Source organism: Pseudoliparis swirei, chromosome 7 (genome assembly GCF_029220125.1).
Source record: "Pseudoliparis swirei isolate HS2019 ecotype Mariana Trench chromosome 7, NWPU_hadal_v1, whole genome shotgun sequence".
In the NCBI taxonomy this organism is placed as follows: Eukaryota; Metazoa; Chordata; class Actinopteri; order Perciformes; family Liparidae; genus Pseudoliparis; species Pseudoliparis swirei.
Window position 1 is genome coordinate 28192001 of NC_079394.1, and position 27403 is coordinate 28219403.

The following is a 27403-nucleotide window of genomic DNA, read 5'->3' on the forward strand; positions in this document are numbered from 1 at the left end:
ATCACATGATCGTGTTGAGAATGCAGCGTCAGTCAAAACCTCTCCTCTCCTCTCCTCTCATCTCCTCTCATCTCCTCTTCTCCTCTCCTCTCCTCTCCTCTCCTCTCCTCTCATCTCATCTCCTCTCATCTCCTCTCATCTCCTCTCCTCTCATCTCCTCTCCTCTCCTCTTCCCTCCTCCCTCCTCTCCTCTCATCTCCTCTCCTCCCCTCCCCGCTCCTCTCCTCTCCTCTCCTCCCCTCTCCTCTCCCTCTCCTCCTCTTCCTCCTCCCTCCCCTCTCTTCTCTCCTCTCTCTTCTCATCTCCTCCCTCCTCCTCCTCTCCTCCTCTTCCCTCCTCTCCTCTCCTCTCCTCCTCTCCTCTCATCTCCTCTCCTCTCATCTCCTCTCCTCCCTCCTCTCCTCTCCTCTCCTCTCCTCTCCTCCCCTCCTCCTCTCCTCTCCTCTCCTCTCCTCCCCTCTCCTCCCCTCTCCTCTCCTGTCCTCCCCTCTCCGCTCCTCTCCTCTCCGCTCCTCTCCTCTCCTCTTCCCTCCTCTCCTCCCCTCCCCTCTTCTCTTCTCTCCTCTCTTCTCATCTCCTCCCCTCTCCTCTCCTCCTCCCCCCTCCTCCTCTCGCCTCCTCTCGCCTCTCCTCTCTCCTCTCCTCCTCTCCTCTCCTCCTCTCTTCCCCTCTCCTCCTCTTCTCTTCTCTCCTCTCTTCTCATCTCCTCCCCTCTCCTCTCCTCTCCTCTCTCCTCCTCTTCCTCATCTCCTCTCCTCTCCTCTCCTCTCCTCTTCTCTCCTCTCTTCTCCTCTCATCTCCTCCCCTCTCCTCTCCTCTTCTCTTCTCTCCTCTCATCTCCTCTCCTCTCCTCTCCTCTCTTCTCCTCTTCTCTCCTCTCCCCTCCTCTACTCTCATCTCCTCTCCTCTCTTCCCTCGTCCCCTCTCCTCTCCTCTCCTCCTCCAGGTGGAGTCCTTCCGGCGGCCGGCGTTCACTGAGCTGCTGGATGAGTTGGAAGAAGTCTCAGAGAGTCTGGAGCCGCCGCCATCCGACGCCACCGCGAGCTGAGTCGTCCGCCTCGGGGAAGAAAGAAGCCCCTTCCGTTCATCCGCAGGCCGGCCGCCGAGGGTCCGGGAGGATTTGGTCCCCGTCCGGGGGAGAAGGAAGCTGGACTTGGACCCCCGAGGCCCTCTTGAGGCAGTGCTCTCCTCTCCTGCAGCCACACACAACCTGAACTCGTCTGCACTGGAGGGGAGTCTCCTGTCTTCTTGTGAACTCTGTGATGATCCGTAATTTGACTCCCAGGAGGGAATGTACAATGTTCCTGGTTTCTCTTCCGTCTGCTCTGTGTGTGATGATCTCATCCGCCCACGTGTTTTATGCCTCTCCTCTCTGCTCTCAAACAAACAAACAAACAAACAAACAAATGTACATGGCTTCACATAAGACACATGACACACATGAAGAGGTCTAAAGTCGCCGTGTACACTAAAATCTATATCTGCTAATACATTAGTTCTTCATGTTTACTTTATATTTTTATTTTGTCGTATAAATATATACATTTTTATATATATATATGTATACATATTTAATATAAAATATATATATATATATGTATATAATTTTTTAAATTATATATCTATATATTTACACAAATTAAAATATATATGTATGCAACATTTTTTAAATATACAGTATATAAACATGATATGTATATTTATATACGTTTGTATGAATGTATATATGTGTGTATCGGAGATGAACAGAAAGCTCAAGTTATTTATTATATATGATGAAGTTATTATTATTCAGAGTCGTTGCAGTTACATGTTGCTGCAACACATCTGTTTGTCAGGAGCGAAGTCGGAGTCGTCCCAACGCATTGTTTTGTTCTTACGTCTCAACAATGAAATCATAGAAACAAGAGGTCGCCTTCAACACATTAATGTCTTCAACTCTTCTTCTGGTTGCGTCATATTGTTGTCATTGTTCACACTGACTATGTGTGTGTAAATATTTTACGCTTCTTTGTTTTTGCTCCCAACTTATTAATTACATTTCTTGGGATTTAAAGGTTCCACATTCCTTTTAAGTTGACCAGTTATTCACTATTTGATGCTTCTTGTTTCAGGCAGCTTGGTTTATATGTTATTAAATCATTCCACATTTTGAATTCTCAAAATTCAGAGAGACAGAGCTATAAATGAATATGATAAAACAGTAAATAGTAGATTTTTCCCCCCCAAACAAACAAAACTGAAACACAGATGTCCCAGCAGGCATTTACATACAGAACAAATACTCACCAATGAGAAAAAAATACAACTAATCTAGAGCGTAATTTAAGGTATTTAATCTTCTCAGTGTATAAATATGAATCTGCATTCAGACGTTGCTGTTTCACTTTTCACATTCTACCATTTTCATTTAATTTCCTGAAATAAAATCAAAGTTTCAGTCCCGTTTCATAGAAGTGCCAGTGTGTCATTTGTTGTGAGACTTCCTCCATTCACGTGTTAAAGTGAACAACACATTTAAAGTGAACAATACATTTATTCAAGAATAAATCATCAGCATTTGAAGGTGCAATGTGTAACGACTGTCAAATCTGCTCCAGGCCGCCAGGGGGCAGCGTTTCCCCTCTGCTGCTGGGTTCACGCACTCTAATTTTAAAGTTTATATAAAAAGAACAACTACTGACAGCGTAAAAAGACGCCAAAATGAACAAATGTAATATAACTGCTGAAACTCTAAGAAGCGATCAGAATAACGGCGCTATCTTGGCGTGTGACGTTCATGTGTTTTTACGACATACTCTACTGTGGCATGTCTTGTGACATTTCTATGTCTAACAATATTATGACTCTTATGATATATTTTGATATCAAATTTAAATGCCATACTATGACATAGTTGATTTGTTATGACATACAAATGAGGACTTATGAGATACTTTTTAAAGGCTATATTTTTACATCTTATACGATTATTTGTATATGACTTTTTATGCCATAATATCATATTTGTCAGGTTCTTGTCACGGGGTGGGGCTCAGGCGCAGAGAGACAGGCAGGACTCAGATGTGAAGAACAAAAAAACTCTTTAATCAGACAAAAGTTCCAAAAAAAGCAAAACGTCCAAAAGGGGGCAGGCAGGGAATCGGGGTCAGGGCAAGCAGGCAGGGTCAAACAGGCAGGTCAAGAATATCCAGGCACAGGGAAGACGGAACCAAAGACAACAACTAGACAACGAGGAGAAGAGGAGACACTGCAGACAGCAGATCAATCGTTTACCCCGGCGGACACAGATGGATCTAAAGAGCCCAATACAGGGAGAACTGGATTTGCAGTTATCGTTCCTTTAACTATGAGGTCAGACGAAGGTCATCAGACCATCTGTCGTGGTGACAGTTGAGGCTTTGGCCGTCTGACCAGCGCTGCAGTGGGTGGAGGAGCTTCAGGTCAGAAAGGTTGTCATTGGTTCAGATTCCAGTTCAGCGTTATCATCATTACAGTCACATCTCATAGCAGGCAGGATATAATCAACGACATATAGGAAACACTGCTCCCACTTAGTCAGCAGTGGTATTTTGGTGGCATTCATGTGGGTGCCAGCACAGAGACGGGTAAATGGAAACGAAGCGGCAGAAACATCAGCAAAACAAGCGTTGGAACGTCAGAACAAGACCAGATGCTCTCTGGATCATCAGCACTCAGCTGATCACTTCCATCTGGGGAGAGAAGAAGACACCAGAAGAGATGGATCAGTGTCTCCAGAGACTCCCTCCATCAGCTGCCAGTGAAGCAGCACATCAGTAGAAAGAGAAACAACAACAACAACAACAACAACACATATATTCAAACCCTCGACTGACCTCAGAGTCTCCAGTCTATAATGTGGACTCTCCAGAAAACCAGTCAGCAGCTTCACTCCTGAATCCTGCAGCTGGTTGTACCTCAGATCCAGTTCTCTGAGACTGGAGGGGTTTGACTTCAGAGCTGATCCCAGAGAAGAACAGCCTTCCTCTGTGATCCTACACCATGACAGACTGTAAACACACAAAACAACACAGAGTTTATTATATCAATACACAATGAATCATTATTGACATCATGAACACGAGTGGCTTTCACTTTGGTTTCATCTTCTTCTGTAAACAGACATTTAGTTAAAATCCCGTCAGTGAAAGAAGAAGAAAAGATGACAGAAACAATCTGTTCATCATCCAATCAGATGAGTTCATGTTTTAATTAGGGCTGTGAAACGATTAAAATTTTTAATCGGGTTAATCACAGGTTTTTGTGGATTAATCATGATTAATCACATATTACCGATATTCTCGGTATATTTTGTGAGAACATAGAGATTTTTGACAAAAGACGGATATATACATTTATACATTCTTCTATACAATGGTGCTGCAACTCAGCAGTTATTTAGCAGTTTTCTTCCATATGGAACATGAATACATCTTCATCCTAAACAGAATGTTTAACCCTCCTGTTACCTTTCGGGTCAATTTGACCCCATTCAATGTTTAATGTCGGTGTTCTTTGGGGTCAATTTGACCCCAGGCTGTTTTTCACTGTCAAACATATCAGAAATATCAACTTTTTTATTTATTTAAAGGGCTATTTAGGTGGTCAACAAACAAACATAAAGTACCTCACACTTAAACTTGGGAAGCAATATTAATTCTAATAATTTTCTGGAGGTTTTAATTGCTGGGGTCAAATTGACCCCGAGGGTAAAATATGTTAGTAAATGTAAAGGTAACAGGAGGGTTAAACAGAACATTTTTCTCTTGTTTGTCAACCATGAACTCCACCATGATACAATCTAAAGGCCTCTAGTCTTCCTCTAGCAGCTGCTGAGGCAAACTGACTGTGTGGGTTTTCTTCATGAACTGGGCCGTGATGAAAGGGACGGCGGGGACACCGCTGCAAAGCTGAAACCTCACCGGACACGGACAGGTGGACAGATTGACAAGTGACTTTTTTTTTGCTCGGTCCCGATGCGCGCGCACGGAGCTCTGTGGCGCGCAGGACGGAGATCGATAAGTGTTAACGCAACGCGTAGAGACAGAAGTGACATGCTGCTGTGGAGATACGATCAACAACAGACGTTTAGTTTAATAAAAGAACAAAGACGTGCTCTAGAGAACATGTCAGGGGGCGGGCCAATCTCTTTAATGTCATGCGATCTACCAACACTACGCCGCGATCGACTGGCAGGTCGCGATCGACGTGTTGAGACCCTGATCTACAGGAAGTAAAAGTCGTCACAAGGTTTCCGGAGGTGAACCTGCGGAAGGATCATTACGATGAACAGACCGTCTGCATGAGAGCGGACAGAGTTCAGATTGAAGTGGTGTATTGGAAGCTCATTTTGCAAGTGACTTTTTTTTCGTCCCGACGACCAACAACAGACGGATTGGAAGCTCATTCTGCGCATGCGTTAAATGCGTTAAAAAAAACCAACTAGTTAAACCTGTAATTGAATTAACTTGAGTTAACGCGTTATTTTTCACAGCACTAGTTTTAATGTGAACTCCACTTCACAAGGTTTCCTGCAGCTGGTAGCAGACCTGACCCTTTTGCCCCCTGACCCTCTGGCCCCTGTGGCCTCTGACCCTGTGGCCCCTGACCCTTTGGCCCCTGACCATGTGGCCCCTGACCCTTTGGCCCCTGACCCTGTGGCCCCTGACCCTTTGGCCCCTGACCATGTGGCCCCTGACCCTTTGGCCCTTGACCCTTTGGTCCCTGACCCTGTGGCCCCTGGCTCTCTGGCCCCTGACCCTTTGGCCCCTGACCCTGTGGCCCCTGGCTCTCTGGCCCCTGACCCATTGGCCCTGACCCTTTGGCCCCTGACACTGTGGCCCCTGACGCTGTGGCCCCTGACCTTTTGGCCCCTGGCTCTGTCCCATAGGCCTGTTCAGTAATCCATCAGCAGCATGAAGCCAGACAAGTTGTCCATGTCGTGCTTGTAGAGGACGACATGCAACGAGGCAGCTGATGTGAAGTGGAACATGTCACCAGGAAATGAAACACTTGATGGATCAATACGTAGATCCATCAAACAGTTATTGATTAAACATGAAGGTGCTACACTAGCAGCAGACAGTGAACCCACCTCAGAGTCTCCAGGCTACAACGTGGACTCTCCAGAAAACCAGTCAGCAGCTTCACTCCTGAATCCTGCAGCTGGTTGTAACTCAGATCCAGTTCTCTGAGACTGGAGGGGTTTGACTTCAGAGCTGATCCCAGAGAAGAACAGCCTTCCTCTGTGATCCCACAGCCTGACAGACTGTAAACACACAAAACAACACACAGAGTTTATTATATCAATACACAATGAATCATTATTGACATCATGAACACGAGTGGCTTTCACTTTGGTTTCATCTTCTTCTGTAAACAGACATTTAGTTAAAATCACGTCAGTGAAAGAAGAAGAAAAGATGACAGAAACAATCTGTTCATCATCCAATCAGATGAGTTCATGTTTTAATGTGAACTCCACTTCACAAGGTTTCCTGCAGCTGGTAGCAGACGTGTAGAAGCAGCTTACGGCCGGAGGATTCATGACTTCAGAGAGAAGATGAACCTGATCACAAGGATCACAACAAGTTTCATTTCAACACTTATTTCATTTAAATGGATAAATGTTTGGTTCTTTAAGTGTGAATAAATAACTCTTTTTATGAGGAACATTGACTCACTCAAGTATATTATATATATATATATATATATATATATATTAGGGCTGGGCAACGATTAACATTTTTAATCGCGATTAATCGCATGATTTCCCTGATTAATCATGATTAATCGCGATTAATCACATTTGTATACGCAAAATCCAATAATTAATTCAAAAGTAGTGTATAGCGCACTTCTATTTGAAATGTTCTGCCATATGAATGAAAGTGCCATCACATTTATTGTCCCTGTTAGAGTGAGACACCAAAAAACACTTTCAGTGCAGTTTGTCAATTCCTAGAACTTGACACTTATTTTAAATGTTCTGCCATATGAACTAAAGTGAAAAAGAGGATACTTCGTCTGGGGGGGGGGGGTGCTGAGATTAAACATCTCTCTTGTTCTGCATGTTTTGTGATATACATGCCTAAAAGGTGCCTAATATTTCAAGACTAGAATAATATCGGCATTATAATTATTATAACTATGATGATTTTTTAGTTGCCTATTTAGTGGAGCCCCTCAGGACGTGGTGCCCTCCGCACAGCGCGTAGTGCGCTATGGGAGCGGCGCTGGTCGTAGTTTATAGCACAAACAACAATGAACTAGTGGAGGCGGCAAGGTGCTCCGTGTTGCCAGATTGGAAATGGTGAAGTATCGTACCAAAGGCTCAAAATGGTTGTATTTGGAGGATAATTATCGTGTATCTGGCAACCCTGAGATCGGTCGACCAATGACTGTTCTCTATTCTGTCAGAGCTCACACAAGAAGGTGGAACGTAAGGGAGATACCATTTCCACAACTTGTAAGGGGTAAATACTAGTTTATGAAAACCCAGAGAAACACAAATATCCGACGAAGCAAAATCCCGACGTTTTTGGAATCCCTGCCGGACGCATTTTGTAGGTCTCAAAAGCAGGACATGTCCGGGGAAAAGAGGACGTCTGGTCACCCGATGTCCAGTCGTCCCCATGAGAGCAACAGCACGTTGTGAAGCTGTCCTTTTGCAGTCCTCTCCTTTTCATGCAACTCGTGTATTCTCCGTGTGATGTGTGTCTTGAGGGCGTCTCATACCTGCCGTCATTTGTTGAGATTCTCTAAATGTTTCTCAGACCGACGTCTTCCACAAGACTAACCGGCCTGCAGTAGCGATCCACTTCGCTGTGGCCTTGGTGAGCTTCTCTTGGTTGATCTCCTCCCTGCAGCGTCGTCACCGAAGCCTCGCTCCACTGTGTGTTTGTTGTATGATTCGCTGGCATCAACGGTGTGTTTAGCATTTAAATGATATTTAAGACTGGAAGTACTCCGGTGATAAGACAATTCATCTTGGCAGTGGTTACATATGACTTTGTTTCTGTCGACCCCGCCGTCTTTAAGAACTTTAAATTGAAAATCAACAAACTTTTACAAGAATTAAATAAATAATAAAACCTGCGTTAACGCGCGCTAAAATAATTGTTGCCGTTAATTAATTGATGCGTTTACGCAAGATTAACCCGTTAACGTGCCCAGCCCTAATATATATATAAATAAATAAATATATATATATATATATATATATATATATTAGTGCTGTGAAAAATAACGCGTTAACTCAAGTTAATTCAATTACAGGTTTAACTAGTTGTTGTTTTTTAACGCATGCGCAGAATGAGCTTCCAATCCGTCTGTTGTTGGTCGTCGGGACGGAAAAAAAGTCACTTGCAAAATGAGCTTCCAATACACCACTTCAACCTGAACTCTGTCCGCTCTCATGCAGACGGTCTGTTCATCGTAATGATCCTTCCGCAGGTTCACCTCCGGAAACCTTGTTACGACTTTTACTTCCTGTAGATCAGGGTCTCAACACGTCGATCGCGACCTGCCAGTCGATCGCGGCGTAGTGTTGGTAGATCGCATGACATTAAAGAGATTGGCCCGCCCCCTGACATGTTCTCTAGAGCACGTCTTTGTTCTTTTATTAAACTAAACGTCTGTTGTTGATCGTATCTCCACAGCAGCATGTCATTTCTGTCTCTTCGTTGCGTTAACACTTATCGATCTCCGTCTCGCGCCACAGAGCTCCGTGCGGCGTATCGGGACCGAGCAAAAAAAGTCACTTGTCAATCTGTCCACCTGTCCGGGCCGGTGAGGTTTCAGCTTTGCAGCGGTGTCCCGCCGTCCCTTTCATCACGGCCCAGTTCATGAAGAAAACCACACAGTCAGTTTGCCTCAGCAGCTGCTAAAGGAAGACTAGAGGCCTTTAGATTGTATCATGGTGGAGTTAATGGTTGACAAACAAGAGAAAAATGTTCTGTTTAACCCTCCTGTTACCTTTACATTGACTAACATATTTTACCCTCGGGGTCAATTTGACCCCAGCAATTAAAACCTCCAGAAAATTATTAGAATTAATATTGCTTCCCAAGTTTAAGTGTGAGGTACTTTATGTTTGTTTGTTGACTACCTAAATAGCCCTTTAAATAAATAAAAAAGTTGATATTTCTGATATGTTTGACAGTGAAAAACAGCCTGGGGTCAAATTGACCCCAAAGAACACCGACATTAAACATTGAATGGGGTCAAATTGACCCGAAAGGTAACAGGAGGGTTAAACATTCTGTTTAGGATGAAGATGTATTCATGTTCCATTTGGAAGAAAACTGCTAAATAACTGCTGAGTTGCAGCACCATTGTATAGAAGAATGTATAAATGTATATATCCGTCTTTTGTCATAAATTTCTATGTTCTCACAAAATATACCGAGAATATCGGTAATATGTGATTAATCATGATTAATCCACAGAAACCTGTGATTAACCCGATTAAAAATTGTAATCGTTTCACAGCCCTAATATATATATATATTGTGGCATCACAAGGGGCCAGGTAGTGGAGGGACGTTACCTTCCCACTCCAGTACAGCGGCCACCTGACAAAATGGCCGCTCGGCTGGAAACTACAGCTCCCAGACTGCCTCACCACTCACCCAGCTGCAGGTGCTTAGGACAACTAATTGAGGCAGGGCTGGGAAGCTTAAGAGGAGACAGAGGGCAGAGCACAAGGAGGGAAGGAGCTGGACAAGCCAGGAGTAGAAGGGCCTCCAGAAAGAACCCAAGTGCAGGAGAACAACTGTGGATAAAAGATACATTTATGCTATGCTATGTTTGAACACATGTTATATTGAGCTCATTGCAGAATTGTAACCGTATATAAGAAGGTTAAATGCTTTGAGCTGACTTAACTGCACAAAGGAGAAGTGCTGACGGTTTGGAAAGAACGCTCTCTGTCCCACTTCCTGTCTTTATCCTGTTTTTACCTAAAAGCCGATCTATGACAGGAAGTGGACGCATGACCGCGTACTGACCTAAAGCCAATCAATGACAGGAAGTGGACACATGACCCTACTGACCTAAAGCCGAAGAAGGAATCGCGGACGTGAGCCGGTGTGGGTGGAGATACCCAGTGCTCCAACCAGGCCGCTCTGTTTAAACTCAGCACCGCCTGCAGCTTTGACTTTGACCAATAGGCTCCCTTCAGGAGAACCTATAGAACCCCTGCGCACTGTTGATTAAGCGCCTTTTTTCATTAGTTTCGTCTGCTCCCCACGAGCTGACGTTGAATTAGGCCCGTGAACGTTTAACTGCCGGACAACCTTTCAGTTACTGAATAAACCCTATTGCTTGAATTGAGCTTAAACGCCTCGAACTCAGTCTGTTTTAGGATATTTCTCGCTCAACACAACCCAGAGGAGGACTTTGTTAGATGGACTTTGCTGGAAGATAAGTTTTTGTTTAAAGAACCTTTTTCTCCCCCGGGACGCTTTTTATTTAACTATGGACTTTTCTTATTTTTGTTGGAATAAATAAACCTTCCCGTTCATTTTAAACATTGCACTTTTGCCAGTTTTTACTTCTCCCTTGCACTGCCCCACCCTAGACGGCACTAGGGACAGCCTGTGACAAAATATATATATATATATATATTAGGGCTGGGCACGTTAACGCATTAATCGTGCGTTAACGCAGCACTTAATTAACGCCGACAATTATTTTATCGCGCATTAACGCATGTTTGGTTTTTTTTATTTATTTTTTTATAATAATTTTTTTAGACAAAAGACAATACATAGACATAACACCTAGAGGACAATAAACAATGCAGACGACAAAACAATGGACATAACATCATAAAGTCAGAGTATTTGTGGGGGAAAAAGAATCTCAACAAATGACGGCAGGTATGAGACGCCCTCAAGACACACATCACACGGAGAATACACGAGTTGTATGAAAAGGAGAGGACTGCAAAGCGACAGCTTCACAACGTGCTGCTGCTCTCATGGGGACGACTGGACATCGGGTGACCAGACGTCCAGTTTTCCCCGGACATGTCCTGCTTTTGAGCCCTAAAAATCGTCCGCAGGGATTCCAAAACGTCTGGGATTTTGCTTTCGGATATTTGTTTTTCTCTGGGTTTTCATAAACTCGTATTTACCCCTGACAAGTTTTGGAAATGGTATCTCCCTTCTTACGTGAGCTCTGACAGTTTAGAGGACAGTCATTGGTCGACCGATCTCAGGGTTGCCAGATACACGATAATTATCCTCCAAATACAACCATTTTGAGCCTTTGGTACGATACTTCACCATCTCCAATCTGGCAACACGGAGCACCTTGCCGCCTCCACTAGTTCATTGTTGTTTGTGCTATAAACTACAACCAGCGTCGCCGCTCCCAAAGCGCACTACGCGCTGTGCGTAGGGCACCACGTCCTGAGGGGGCTCCACAAAATAGGCAACTAAAAAATCCTCATAGTTATAATAATTATAATGCCGATATTATTTCAGTCTAGAAATATTAGGCACCTTTTAGGCATGTATATCACAAAACAGGCAGAACAAGAGAGATGTTTAATCTCAGCACCCCAGACGAAGTGTCCTCTTTTTCACAAACTCAAATCTGGTCACCCTACTGGACATCACTCTGTAACCACAATGACCTCGGAGTGACTGTGCATTATATTGATGAGAAGTGGGCGCTGCATTCACAGAGGAGACACATGATGCTGAAACGTGCGCGGGACACTTTACTGAAGTTGCACAGCAGTGGAATGTGACAAATAAAGTCACCACACTGAGCAGATAGAGCACCAGAGATGATCGCTGCTGCGAGACGACTGCCTTTGATCATGACCCTGCTTCAGTCTCCAGCGTTCTGTCACAGTGTCTCTGCATAACAGTGCATTTGACAATGTCCTGACAGATTCTATGGCACTTTAGTTCATATGGCAGAACATTTAAAATAAGTGTCAAGTTCTAGGAATTGACAAACTGCACTGAAAGTGTTTTCTGGTGTCTCACTCTAACAGGGACAACACATGTTATGGCACTTTCATTCATATGGCAGAACATTTAAAATAGAAGTGCGCTATACACTACTTTTGAATGAATTATTGGATTTTGCGTATACAAATGCGATTAATCGCGATTAATCAGGGAAATCATGCGATTAATCGCGATTAAACATTTTAATCGTTGCCCAGCCCTAATATATATACATGCATATATATATATATATATATATATATATATTAATAAAGTATGGTACATATAGTCTACTCATCAATACTCTGAGTCTCTCTGAGCGACATTCTGTAGGTGAAGGACAGGGGGCCCCTTATCCTTTGGCCCCTGAGCCTTTGGCCCCTGACCCTGTGGCCCTTGACCCTTTGGGCCCCTGACCCTTTGGCCCCTGACCCTGTGGCCCCTGACCATTTAGCCCCCTGACCCTTTGGCCCCTGACCCTTTAGCCCCCTGACCCTTCGGCCCCTGACCCTGTGGCCCCTGACCCTGTGGCCCCTGGCTCTGTCCCATAGGCCTGTTCAGTAATCCATCAGCAGCATGAAGCCAGACAAGTTGTCCATGTCGTGCTTGTAGAGGACGACATGCAACGAGGCAGCTGATGTGAAGTGGAACATGTCACCAGGAAATGAAACACTTGATGGATCAATACGTAGAGCCATCAAACAGTTATTGATTAAACATGAAGGTGCTACACTAGCAGCAGACAGTGAACCCACCTCAGAGTCTCCAGGCTACAACGTGGACTCTCCAGAAAACCAGTCAGCAGCTTCACTCCTGAATCCTGCAGCAGGTTTCCTCTCAGATCCAGTTCTCTGAGACTGGAGGGGTTTGACTTCAGAGCTGATCCCAGAGAAGAACAGCCTTCCTCTGAGATCCCACAGTGTGACAGACTGTAAACACACAAAACAACACACAGAGTTTATTATATCAACACACAATGAATCATTATTGACGTCATGAACACGAGTGGCTTTCACTTTGGTTTGATCTTCTTCTGTAAACAGACATTTAGTTAAAATCCCGTCAGTGAAAGAAGAAGAAAAGATGACAGAAACAATCTGTTCATCATCCAATCAGATGAGTTCATGTTTTAATGTGAACTCCACTTCACAAGGTTTCCTGCAGCTGGTAGCAGACGTGTAGAAGCAGCTTACGGCCGGAGGATTCATGACTTCAGAGAGAAGATGAACCTGATCACAAGGATCACAACAAGTTTCATTTCAACACTTATTTCATTGAAATGGATAAATGTTTGGTTCTTTATGTGAATAAATAACTCTTTTTATGAGGAACATTGACTCACTCAAGTATATATATATATAATATTAATAAAGTATGGTACATATAGTATACTCATCAATACTCTGTGTCTCTCTGAGTTACATTCTGTAGGTGAAGGACAGGGGGCCCCTGACCCTGTGGCCCCTGACCCTTTGGCCCCTGACCCTGTGGCCCCTGACCCTGTGGCCCCTGACCCTGTGGCCCCTGGCTCTGTCCCATAGGCCTGTTCAGTAATCCATCAGCAGCATGAAGCCAGACAAGTGTCATGATTGTATATCAGGTATAATTAAAATCCTTGAGGTCCAGTTAGAGAGAGTTTCCTCACTAAAGGTCAGAACATCAATGTCAGATATGCGCTCTATGATTTTGTGCCATATGCATTGAAGTAGCCAACAGTTGTATTAACGTGTGTATGTAGTAAACAACTGACTGTCAAGTTAAAGTGTCACACCGCGGGGAGGTTTGTCTTGTCTTGGGTTTCTGTCTCGTAACTTCCTGTTTTATTTTGAAGTCTAACTCCCCCTCTCGTTTCAGGTCACTTGCTCTTCCTCATGTGTCACCGGTGTGATGGTCCCCCCTGACCCCTGACCCCTGACGGTCTCCACCTGACCCCTGATGGTCCCCCCTGACCCCTGACGGTCTCCCCTGACCCCTGACGGTCCCTGACCCCTGATGGTCTCCACCTGTTCCCCAGGACCCTCATGTGCTCATAGTCTGCGTCTCCCCTTTGTCTGGGGCCAAAGTGTTTGGCCCTTGGCCCTCAGCCCGTTGCCACAGCCAGAGTCACGGTTTCCCTGAGTATCTTCACTCCATGTGAGTTGTTTTCTGTTTCCTCCTTGAGAGAGACTTTTCCTTTGTAAACTTTCTAGTTTAGCTTAGCTTTGTTTTATTTGTCAGCCGTTTTGCTGTCCTCCCGTTTGGAGAGACTTTGTGTTTTAGATTAGCCCGAGTATATTTAGTGAGCTCTTTTCCAGAGCCCTTTTATTTGTCTCTCCTCAAAGAGGTTCGGATTTCAATAAAGTGGGTTTATACGTTCTCTCCTCTGCATCTGAGTCCCCATTTTAGTCCAGGCCTGATATAAAGTAAGAGAACTAAATATAATAACATCTACAACATATTTATTATATATTTATTTATTTATTATAGATTTCAAACTGAACTGGATTAGTTATGAATAATAAATACTCTAATAATACATACATTATCTTCTCTTATTTAAAGTAAAATAAAGGCCGGATTTAAAACAAATCTTTTGAAAAATGTGATTTAAAATAAAGGACTTCATTTTACAATAAAATATTGAACTGAATTGTCCTGCAGCTTTAAATTCAGTTTCTTCAGGCGTCAAAAGATGTCAATCAAAAGAGCCAAGATTAGGGACGAGAATTGATAAGATTTTAACGATTCCGATGCCTTATCGATTCCTGCTTATCGATTCGATTCCTTATCGATTCTTTTATCGATTCTTATTGGGCAAGGGGTGAAAAAAAGAGCACAAACGGGTTTATATACATTAATTTTCTTTTCTATAATTTTCTATAATGCTGCACACACAATATACAGTATGTATACATACACATTTTTAAAAAATTAAATAACCAAAAACATTTATACATATTCCTCTTGAACTTAAAATAAAACTTACATAACTTAAATAAAATGTATTCTGTTTAATTTAAACATGTTCCTAGAAATTACTATCCAAACGTGAAGTGATCAATAATGGGAGACCAATGCCGGAGCTAAAATGTCTGCTTCAAACGAAGGACAGAAGATAACTTGATCGACTACACACAATAAAGGCAAATTGCTTCACACAGTCAGTGGTTGTGATCACTTTTGAGGAGTTTACCTTGGACCAGTGGTCCCCAAACTAAGGCCCGCCTCCCCATGTGGCCCCGCCCCCTGAACAATACCAGAGACGCGTTCTGATTCATTATTCTTTTCATCTGGCCCGCTGCCGTTGAGATTACAGTGAGACGCGGAAAAATGTGGAGTGGTGCTCTTCACAATAAAACATCTTTGATGGGACGTGTCGCGTCTCGGCCAATCAGCGTTCAGATGTCCACAGCGTTTGGGAAGTTAGGTTAGCTTGAATGTTAGTCCGCTACATCTGCTGCTGTCACGCTGCACGGTGTAGCAATACTAACAAAGTACCCGTACGTTAAACACGATGTGATTTAGCTTATTTTTAGTATTGATACTTCATTAAAAGAGCGATCAGAGCGCACGCGCTGCTCCGCTCTGTTAAACGCTGTCTGCACGCGCAGCGCTCACAGCGAGTGGCGCGCGCAGCGCTCAGCCGTAATGCGCGCACACAGGTGAGCACACTCTCACCTCACACGAGCACTTTTTGTCGTGTGAAATAGAGCCAAACTTTAGAACGCCTCTGCCTCGTTGCCATGTTTGCTGCAGTCTGAAGAAGAAACTAAAAAAGTTTGCGCATGCGCAACGCAACAGAGGACCGTGAGCAGAACCGTTAAAGAATTTGGCTGACGATCCCAAACAATCGGTTCACTGGGAACCGGTTCTAAAAGAGAACCGGTTCTCGATTCCCATCCCTAGCCAAGATATTATATTCTTGTTCCCTGAAAGGAGAAATGTGTGTGCAGGGACTCCATCTGGTTATGAAACCATTTGTTTCAGCTCATTTCTCTCTGTTCACATCAGTGATCATCAGTTAATTCATGTTACATTAAGATCATATTGGGCTCTTATCTTTATTTATAATTCAGTGAACCCACCTCAGAGTCTCCAGGCTACAACGTGGACTCTCCAGAAAACCAGTCAGCAGCTTCACTCCTGAATCCTGCAGCTCGTTGAAGCTCAGATGCAGTTCTCTGAGACTGGAGGGGTTTGACTTCAGAGCTGATCCCAGAGAAGAACAGCCTTCCTCTGTGATCCCACAGCCTGACAGTCTGTAAACACACAAAACAACACACAGAGTTTATTATATCAATACACAATGAATCATTATTGACATCATGAACACGAGTGGCTTTCACTTTGGTTTCATCTTCTTCTGTAAACAGACATTTAGTTAAAATCCCGTCAGTGAAAGAAGAAGAAAAGATGACAGAAACAATCTGTTCATCATCCAATCAGATGAGTTCATGTTTTAATGTGAACTCCACTTCACAAGGTTTCCTGCAGCTGGTAGCAGACGTGTAGAAGCAGCTTACGGCCGGAGGATTCATGACTTCAGAGAGAAGATGAACCTGATCACAAGGATCACAACAAGTTTCATTTCAACACTTATTTCATTTAAATGGATACATGTTTGGTTCTTTATGTGTGAATAAATAACTCTTTGACGAGGAACATTGACTCATTCAAGTATATATATATATATTAATAAAGTATGGTACATATAGTATACCCATCAATACTCATTGAGTCTCTCTGAGCGACATTCTGTAGGTGAAGGACAGGGGGCCCCTGACCCTTTGACCCATGACCCTTTGCCCCCTGACCCTGTGGCCCCTGACCCTTTGGCCCCTGACTATGTGGCCCCTGACCCTGTGGCCCATGACCCTGTCCTATAGGCCTGTTCAGTAATCCATCAGCAGCATGAAGCCAGACAAGTTGTCCATGTCATGCTTCAGGGGTGTCAAACTCATTTTCACCGAGGGCCACATCCGCCTCATGGCGGCCCTCAAAGGGCCGGTTGTCACTAACACGGTATAATTCTAACTACTCCAGAACATATTGTTAAATAACTCTCTTTGCATTTGTTTATTGTTTATTTAGGTGTACTTATATAAATGTATAACTATATATGCAAATGTATTTAATATTATAAAATAAATCTATTTAATTTCATTATATTTATTTTAACCCACATTACTTTATCAAAGATCAAACAAACATTATTACATTAACTTTGTTAAAAGCTTTGTCACAGTTGAGACAGGTGGTTCTCCACTGGTCTGGGTAGTGGTTCTCCACTGGTCTGGGCAGTTGTTCTCCACTGGTCTGGGTAGTGGTTATCCACTGGTCTGGGTAGTGGTTCTCCACTGGTCTGGGCAGTGGTTCTCCACTGGTCTAGGCAGTGGTTATCCACTGGTCTGGGTAGTGGTTCTCCACTGGTCTGGGCAGTGGTTCTCCACTGGTCTAGGCAGTGGTTCTCCACTGGTCTGGGTAGTGGTTCTCCACTGGTCTGGGCAGTGGTTCTCCACTGGTCTGGGCTGTGGTTCTCTACTGGTCTGGGCTGTGGTTCTCCACTGATCTGGGGCGGTGGTTCTCTACTGGTATGGGCAGTGGTTCTCCACTGGTCTGGGGCTGTGGTTCTCCACTGGTCTGGGCTGTGGTTCTCTACTGGTCTGGGTAGTGGTTCTCCACTGGTCTGGGAAGTGGTTCTCCACTGGTCTAGGCAGTGGTTCTCCACTGGTCTGGGTAGTGGTTCTCCACTGGTCTGGGCAGTGGTTCTCCACTGGTCTAGGCAGTGGTTCTCCACTGGTCTGGGTAGTGGTTCTCCACTGGTCTGGGCTGTGGTTCTCTACTGGTCTGGGTAGTGGTTCTCCACTGGTCTAGGCAGTGGTTCTCCACTGGTCTGGGTAGTGGTTCTCCACTGGTCTGGGTAGTGGTTCTCCACTGGTCTAGGCAGTGGTTCTCCACTGGTCTGGGAAGTGGTTCTCCACTGGTCTGGGTAGTGGTTCTCCACTGGTCTGGGCAGTGGTTCTCCACTGGTCTAGGCAGTGGTTCTCCACTGGTCTGGGCAGTGGTTCTCCACTGGTCTAGGCAGTGGTTCTCCACTGGTCTGGGTAGTGGTTCTCCACTGGTCTGGGTAGTGGTTCTCCACTGGTCTAGGCAGTGGTTCTCCACTGGTCTGGGCAGTGGTTCTCCACTGGTCTAGGCAGTGGTTCTCCACTGGTCTAGGCAGTGGTTCTCCACTGGTCTGGGAAGTGGTTCTCCACTGGTCTGGGCTGTGGTTCTCTACTGGTCTGGGGCTGTGGTTCTCCACTGGTCTAGGCAGTGGTTCTCCACTGGTCTGGGGCTGTGGTTCTCTACTGGTCTGGGTAGTGGTTCTCCACTGGTCTGGGTAGTGGTTCTCCACTGGTCTGGGTAGTGGTTCTCCACTGGTCTAGGCAGTGGTTCTCCACTGGTCTGGGCAGTGGTTCTCCACTGGTCTGGGTAGTGGTTCTCCACTGGTCTGGGTAGTGGTTCTCCACTGGTCTAGGCAGTGGTTCTCCACTGGTCTGGGAAGTGGTTCTCCACTGGTCTGGGCTGTGGTTCTCTACTGGTCTGGGGCTGTGGTTCTCCACTGGTCTAGGCAGTGGTTCTCCACTGGTCTGGGGCTGTGGTTCTCTACTGGTCTGGGTAGTGGTTCTCCACTGGTCTGGGGCAGTGGTTCTCTACTGGTCTGGCTTTGAGACGCACTATCACCCCTGAATGACAAGCTGAGACCTAAATCGAGGGACATTTTTAACTTCTCAAATGTATTTAATGAAAAGATGGTGCAGTTTGAACCTGAGAGTTCAGAATATCACAGTATGCACAACAAAACTATTTAGTAATATTCCCTTTTACAGTCAATTATGAACCAACAAGTGAATCTTGAGGACACAAGGTAATACAACATACATTACTACTCAGTAACTTCAGACTTTAAAACATGTCTAAACAGTGCTTTCATGCATAAACATGAAATAAAAAAGTCTGGTTTTAAAAAGCCTCAAAAGATGTAATTCATGTCTCACTCACTGAACCTATGACACATAAAGCTGCTCTACAAGTCAGAGTCTTGAGGAGCAGCTTTTATACACAAACTCTAAATATATTAAACAAGGGTAATTAAAAAAGATTCACATATTCAACATTAACTTTTCTTCTGACTATATTATAAATACTGAACAACATGAAGCAGCACTCACTTCAACCTTAGTGACCACTGACGTAGACCTGATGGAGGAATTCATAACTGCGGTCAAGCCAGCCGCCACTTCGAAAAACACAGTCAAGCCAGCACGATTTTTTTCAGTACACGTATATACCAGGCATTACGGTGTGAGTGTGTGAAAACTGTTTTCAAAATAAGAGCGAACTTCCGGTGAACGTGATATGACGAAACACGCCTTTAAATACAGATATAGTGATAGATTAAACTAAATGAAGAGATGAAAAATCATGAATGGTATTAATGATGAACACATTAAATGAAAGAAAGTAATTATTCCAATATTGGGATATTCTGATTTAGAATTTCAAAATAAAAGCTAAAGAAAATCACATTCATGCGCAAATGGGTGTATAATTTCAGAATAGATTTAGAACACAATGGTGCGTAGTTACAAAATACTTTCACTTCTGATTCATGGTAGAGTACCTCAAGGTGTCATCCAGAGATAATCAAGACATTCTGACGTTTGATTTCTAAATGAAAGCACTTCATAAAGAAAATAATAGTAATATATTTCCAATATTTGATATTTCTTTGAAGCAAATCTGTAACTTTCTTGAAAAAATCACACTGCAGTCTTGTTAGTGGTGACCTCAGCTAGGTCCATGATTATTTTCATGAGATATTACTGTGTAGATTTTGAATGAATTCAATTCAAAGTTAGCCAGAAATAAATATTATTAATATTATGGCAATATTTGGATTTTATTTTAAGCGAATCTGAAACTTTCTTGAAAAAAGGTACACTGCAGTCTTGTTAATGGTGACCTCTGCTAGGTCCATGATTATTCTCATGAGATATTACTGTGTAGATTTTGAATGAATTCAATTCAAAGTTAGCGAGAAACAAATATTATTAATATTATGGCAATATTTGGATTTTATTTTAAGCAAATCTGAAACTTTCTTGAAAAAAGGTACAATGCAGTCTTGTTAGTGGTGACCTCTGCTAGGCCCATGAATATTTTCATGAGATATTACTGTGGGGATTTTGAATGAATTCAATTTAAAGTTGGCGAGAAATAAATATTATTAATATTATGGCAATATATGAATTTTATTTTAAGCAAATCTGAAACTTTCTTGATGAAAATTACACTGCGGTCTTGTTAATGGTGACCTCTGCTAGGTCCATGATTATTTTCATGAGATATTACTGTGGGGATTTTGAATGAATTCAATTCAAAGTTAGCGAAGAATAAATATTATTAATATTATGGCAATATTTGAATTTTATTTTAAGCAAATCTGAAACTTTCTTGAAAAAAGTACAATGCAATCTTGTTAGTGGTGACCTCTGCTAGGCCCATGAATATTTTCATGAGATATTACTGTGGGGATTTTGAATGAATTCAATTTAAATTTGGCGAGAAATAAATATTATTAATATTATGGCAATATTTGAATTTTATTTTAAGCAAATCTGAAACTTTCTTGATGAAACTAACACTGCGGTCTTGTTAATGGTGACCTCTGCTAGGTCCATGATTATTTTCATGAGATATTACTGTGTGGACTTTGAATAAATTCAGTTTAAAGTTAGCGAAAAATAAATATTATTAATATTATGGCAATATTTGGATTTTATTTTAAGCAAATCTGAAACTTTCTTGATGGAAATTACACTGCAGCCTTGTTAATGGTGACCTCAGCTAGGCCCTTGAATATTTTCATGACATATTACTTCACAAACTTTCAGGAAATTCAAGTTCAAATCAGCTAAATAACAGGACCTCAAGTGGGAGCTGAACATCAGCCATCACTAAAAAGGCATGGCAGGGGACGTTCTTCCTGACGTAGCTGAATTGAACCTGCCAAAGACCATGATGGTGCACTTCTACACTGCCATCATCGAGTCCATCCTCTGCTCCTCCATCACCGTCTGGTACGCTGCAGCCACTGCTAAGGACAGAGCCAGACTGCAGCGGATCATCTGCTCCGCTGAGAGAGTGATTGGCTGCAATCTGCCATCCCTCCAGGACTTGTCTGCTTCCAGGACCCTGAAGCGAGCAAGGAAGATTGTAGCTGACTCCTCTCACCCGGGTCCCCCACTGACTTACATCCCCAGGACAATTTCCTTCCGCACCTAATTATTCACTTAAATACACTGCATACACTTAGGAAAACTCAAAGAATTAGAAAAAACTCTTCCTTAGACTTTTTGTTGCTAACTATGTTATTATTTTTTGTGAATGCTGGTAAAGTTATTGCCATATGACTACTTACTTCATGAGTAGATTTGGTTAATTATAACTGAATTGTTTCTGTGTTGAAATATTGTTGCATATGCTGTTGTTGTTTTTTTACTTAATGTCTCAATCACTTTGTTTGGAACTTGTTTTGAGTAAAAATTGGGTACCCGCAAATGGGGTAGTGCTATATATTGCCAGCCTACATGGTTGGGCCCCATTTGGGAGTGGCTACAACCTGGGAAAGAAAGCTAAGCTCTGACATGTTTAGAAAAAAGAAAAGCTAAAATCCTGCCCAAACTCACAACAGGGTCTCAGATTTGCTAAATCACACACCCTCTTCAAGTCCTGGATTTCAGACAGCCAATTAACTCTTGTGGGTGTTTTGGAAGAAATGTCATCAACATCATTGTAGGCCCTGTCTTGAATGTCTGCGTTCAATTTAGAATTTCCAGGAATAATATTTAGGACATTATGGCCATTTTTGCACTTGTCAATAAATCTGCAAATACAAGAGAACAAGGCCCAATTTGACCCTTTGGACCTTTTTTTGGGGCCCTTAACTCAGACCTATCGGTTCTAAACCTTAGGGTATTCAGATGCCCTTCTTTGAATTTGAAAAGGATCCACATCTCGAAGTAGATTGGAAGTATGACAAATTAACTAAAAGACTTATGTTGAATATAAAGCAGTAAGGTTATATTCTAGAGAGAATTTGAAGGTCGAAGGTCAGTCTGCAGAGTAGTGTTTGTGTGTGTTAATAATATTTATTTTTCGCTAACTTTAAATTGAATTTCTTCAAAATCTACACAGTAATATCTCATGAAAATATTCATGGGCCTAGCAGAGATCACCATTAACAAGGCTGCAGTGTAAGATTCATCAAGAAAGTTTCAGATTTGCTTAAAATAAAATTCAAATATTGCTATAATATTAATAATATTTATTTCTCACCAAATTTAAATTGAATTCATTCAAAATCCCCACAGTAATATCTCATGAAAATAATCATGGACCTAGCAGAGGTCACCACTAACAAGACTGCAGTGTACCTTCTTTCAAGAAAGTTCCAGATTTGCTTAAAATAAAATCCAAATATTGCCATAATATTAATAATATTTGTTTCTCGCTAACTTTGAATTGAATTCATTCAAAATCTACACAGTAATATCTCATGAGAATAATCATGGACCTAGCAGAGGTCACCCTTAACAAGACTGCAGTGTACTTTTTTTCAAGAAAGTTTCAGATTTGCTTAAAATAAAATCCAAATATTGCCATAATATTAATAATATTTATTTCTCGCTAACTTTGAATTGAATTCATTCAAAATCTACACAGTAATATCTCATGAAAATAATCATGGCCTAGCAGAGGTCACCATTAACAAGACTGCATTGTACCTTTTTTCAAGAAAGTTTCAGATTTGCTTAAAATAAAATCCAAATATTGCCATAATATTAATAATATTTATTTCTCGCTAACTTTGAATTGAATTCATTCAAAATCTACACAGTAATATCTCATGAAAATAATCATGGGCCTAGCAGAGGTCACCATTAACAAGACTGCATTGTACCTTTTTTCAAGAAAGTTTCAGATTTGCTTAAAATAAAATCCAAATATTGCCATAATATTAATAATATTTATTTCTCGCTAACTTTGAATTGAATTCATTCAAAATCTACATAGTAATATCTTATGAAAATATTCATGGGCCTAGCAGAGGTCACCACTAACAAGACTGCATTGTACCTTTTTTCAAGAAACTTTCAGATTTGCTTAAAATAAAATCCAAATATTGCCATAATATTAATAATATTTGTTTCTCGCTAACTTTGAATTGAATTCATTCAAAATCTACACAGTAATATCTCATGAGAATAATCATGGACCTAGCAGAGGTCACCCTTAACAAGACTGCAGTGTACCTTTTTTCAAGAAAGTTTCAGATTTGCTTAAAATAAAATCCAAATATTGCCATAATATTAATAATATTTATTTCTCGCTAACTTTGAATTGAATTCATTCAAAATCTACACAGTAATATCTCATGAAAATAATCATGGGCCTAGCAGAGGTCACCATTAACAAGACTGCATTGTACCTTTTTTCAAGAAAGTTTCAGATTTGCTTAAAATAAAATCCAAATATTGCCATAATATTAATAATATTTATTTCTCGCTAACTTTGAATTGAATTCATTCAAAATCTACACAGTAATATCTCATGAAAATAATCATGGACCTAGCTGAGGTCACCAATAACAAGACTGCAGTGTGATTTTTTCAAGAAAGTTACAGATTTGCTTCAAAGAAATATCAAATATTGGAAATATATTACTATTATTTTCTTTATGAAGTGCTTTCATTTAGAAATCAAACATCAGAATGTCTTGATTATCTCTGGATGACACCTTGAGGTACTCTACCATGAATCAGAAGTGAAAGTATTTTGTAACTACGCACCATTTTGTTCTAAATCTATTCTGAAATTAGACACCCATTTGCACATGAATGTGATTTTCTTTAGCTTTTATTTTGAAATTCTAAATCAGAATATCCCAATATTGGAATAATTACTTTCTTTCATTTAATGTGTTCATCATTAATACCATTCACGATTTTTCATCTCTTCATTTAGTTTAATCTATCACTATATCTGTATTTAAAGGCGTGTTTCGTCATATCACGTTCACCGGAAGTTCGCTCTTATTTTGAAGACAGCTTTCACACGCTCGTACCGTAATGTCTGGTATATACGTGTACTAAAAAAAATCGTGCGGGCTGGCTTGACTGTGTTTTTCGAAGTGGCGGCTGGCTTGACTGCAGTAATTCATAATAGGGGAAATGGGGACGTTTGTTAATACAAAGTCAATGTGGTCACACACGCACGGGCGTCTGGATGTCCGCCGGGCGCGTGAATGACAGGACGCGAAAAATGCGCCTCATTCGGGCTGATTCTTTAAACTCTGGCGGTAAAAGTAGGTGAGACTGTTCAAATGCTCCGCGTGACGTCACTGACGTCATACCGTTGAATCAGAACCTACGGAGGATATCGATCGTCTGGAAGCGGCCGTCATCCAGACGCAGTTATATTATTAACCCAGACTCGAGGGCTTGATGGTCCGACGTGTGTGGGACTTACTCAACAGAACAAAGAGTGTGTATTTCTTCCGTGGTGGACGGTGGTAACGAGCTGTTAAATGCCACGATAAGCCACGCCCCCTCTCCGGCGCTTCTAGCCCGAGTGAAGAAAACGTGACCAATAGTCCGGCGACTGAACTCACGCGAGTACATTTAGTAAAGCAACGCAAGGGTTCGCCTCTCCTCTGGCGTGAACGCAGCATGAAGGAGAGTGAACAGACCGCAGTCCGCTGCAAAAAAAAAAGACCTTCAAAATAAAAGCACAAGATTTTTTACCTCCCTTTTTTAAGAAAAGGCATCATATTTATTTCATGCCGTCGCGGGCCACATAAAATGACGTGGCGGGCCATGAGTTTGACACGTATGTTGTAGAGGATGACATGCAACGAGGCAGCTGATGTGAAGTGGAACATGTCACCAGGAAATGAAACACTTGATGGATCAATACGTAGATCCATCAAACAGTTATTGATTAAACATGAAGGTGCTACACTAGCAGCAGACAGTGAACCCACCTCAGAGTCTCCAGGCTACAACGTGGACTCTCCAGAAAACCAGTCAGCAGCTTCACTCCTGAATCCTGCAGCTTGTTGTAACTCAGATCCAGTTCTCTGAGACTGGAGGGGTTTGACTTCAGAGCTGATCCCAGAGAAGAACAGCCTTCCTCTGTGATCCCACAGTGTGACAGTCTGTAAACACACAAAACAACACACAGAGTTTATTATATCAATACTCGTGAGCGCCGCGGAGCGGGTCGAGGCGAAGTTCTCACAAGAACTCAATGCCCCGTCGGATATTAAAACACATTTGGGGGGACTTGATGACAGAAAGAGTAACTTTTATTATTAAATACGGATGAATAAAAAAAATGTGTCTCCAGCAAAAAGGGCACTTTACTCATCCAGGGCAAAGGGGAGGAGCTTGAGCACCACGAGGGCTCTACCTGTGCACGTGCCTCATGGTACATATAGTATACTCATCAATACTCTCTGTGTCTCTCTCAGTTACATTCTGTAGGTCAGGGGTGCTCACACTTTTTCAGCATGCGAGCTACTTATAATGTGACCAAGTCAAGACGATCGACCGACGGGGGGACGGGGAGGTTGCTAGTGACTTTTTCTTTGGTCCGTCCCGACCGGCGTCGGAGCTCTGCGGCACGCGAGACGGCGGGCAGAGGACTGTTTATGCGACACGTAGACCGGTCGATCGCGATCGACATATTGAGGAGCCCTGCTGTAGGTGAAGGACGGGGGGGCCCCTGACTCTTTGGCCCCGGATCATTTGGCCTCTGAACCTTTGGCCCTTGACCATTTGGCCCCTGACCCTTCAGGCCTCTGACCCTTTGGCCCCTGACGCTTTATGCCCCTGACCGTTTGGTCCCCTGACCCTTTGACCTCTGACCCTTTGGCCCCTGACACTTTGGCCCCTGACCATTTAAGCCCCTGACCCTTTGGCCCCTGACCATTTGGCCCCTGACCCTTCAGGCCTCTGACCCTTTGGCCCCTGATGCTTTATGCCCCTGACCGTTTGGTCCCCTGACCCTTTGACCTCTGACCCTTTGGTCCCTGACCCTGTGGCCCCTGGCTCTGTCCCATAGGCCTGTTCAGTAATCCATCAGCAGCATGAAGCCAGACAAGTGTCATGATTGTATATCAGGTATAATTAAATCCTTGAGGTCCAGTTAGAGAGAGTTTCCTCACTAAAGGTCAGAACATCAATGTCAGATATGCGCTCTATGATTTTGTGCCATATGCATTGAAGTAGCCAACAGTTGTATTAACGTGTGTATGTAGTAAACAACTGACTGTCAAGTTAAATAGAGAAAACTAAACTGAATAACATCTACAACATATTTATTATTACAGATTTTCAATTGAACTGGATTAATTATGAATAATACATACTCTAATAATAAATACATTATCTTCTCTTATTTAAAGTGAAATAAAGGTTGGATTTAAAACGGAAAGCTTTTGAAAAATGTGACTTTAAATAAAGGACTTCATTTTAGAAAAAAATATTGAACTGAATTGTCCTGCAGCTTTAAATTCAGTTTCTTCAGGCGTCAAGCGATGTCAATCAAAAGAGCCAAGATATTATATTCTTGTTCTCTGAAAGGAGAAATGTGTGTGCAAGGACTCCATCTGGTTATGAAACCATTTGTTTCAGCTCATTTCTCTCTGTTCACATCAGTGATCATCAGTTAATTCATGTTACATTAAGATCATATTGGGCTCTTATCTTTATTTATAATTCAGTGAACCCACCTCAGAGTCTCCAGTCTACAACATGGACTCTCCAGTCCTGCAGAGAGGAGCTTCACTCCTGAGTCCTGCAGCCTGTTGTGACTCAGGTCCAGGTGTTTCAGACTGGAGCACTGGGAGCTGAGGACTGAGGACAGAGCTCCACAGCTTCTCTTTGAGAGTTTACAGCCATTCAGCCTAAGGGAGGAACAGAGATTAATACAAACAACATGTTTAATCAAAGTAAAACATCAATCCATTTGGTAATGTTAATGTATCCATACAGAGCTTTGTTGGAGGCTTTGACCACCGGCATCAGCCTCAGAAGAGCCTCCTCTGAAGCAGAGTATTTCTTCAGGTCAAACACCTCCAGATCTTCTTCTGATGACAGTAAGATGAAGACCAGAGCTGACCACTGAGCAGGAGACAGTTTATCTCTTGAGAGACGTCCTGATCTCAGGGCCTGTTGGATCTCCTCCACCAGAGAACCATCGTTCAGTTCATTCAGACAGTGGAACAGATTGATGCTTTTCTCTGGAGAACCATCCTCACTGATCTTCTTCTTGATGTACTGGACTGTTTCCTGATTGGCCTGTGAGCTACTTCCTGTCTGTGT

General features: G+C 42.6%; 1 protein-coding gene across 1 annotated transcript in view; it reads right to left on the minus strand.

Moving 5' to 3' along the window:
* Positions 1-1748: 1748 nt before the first annotated feature.
* Positions 1749-27403, minus strand: part of LOC130196675 (protein NLRC5-like) — a 1158129-nt gene continuing 1132474 nt past the window's right edge. The window contains 6 exon segments of the mRNA XM_056418994.1: positions 1749-3713; positions 3858-4031; positions 6116-6289; positions 12746-12919; positions 16055-16228; positions 25060-25233. Of these exon segments, the coding sequence (XP_056274969.1) occupies positions 3704-3713; positions 3858-4031; positions 6116-6289; positions 12746-12919; positions 16055-16228; positions 25060-25233 (880 nt within the window). The 3' untranslated portion in view covers positions 1749-3703.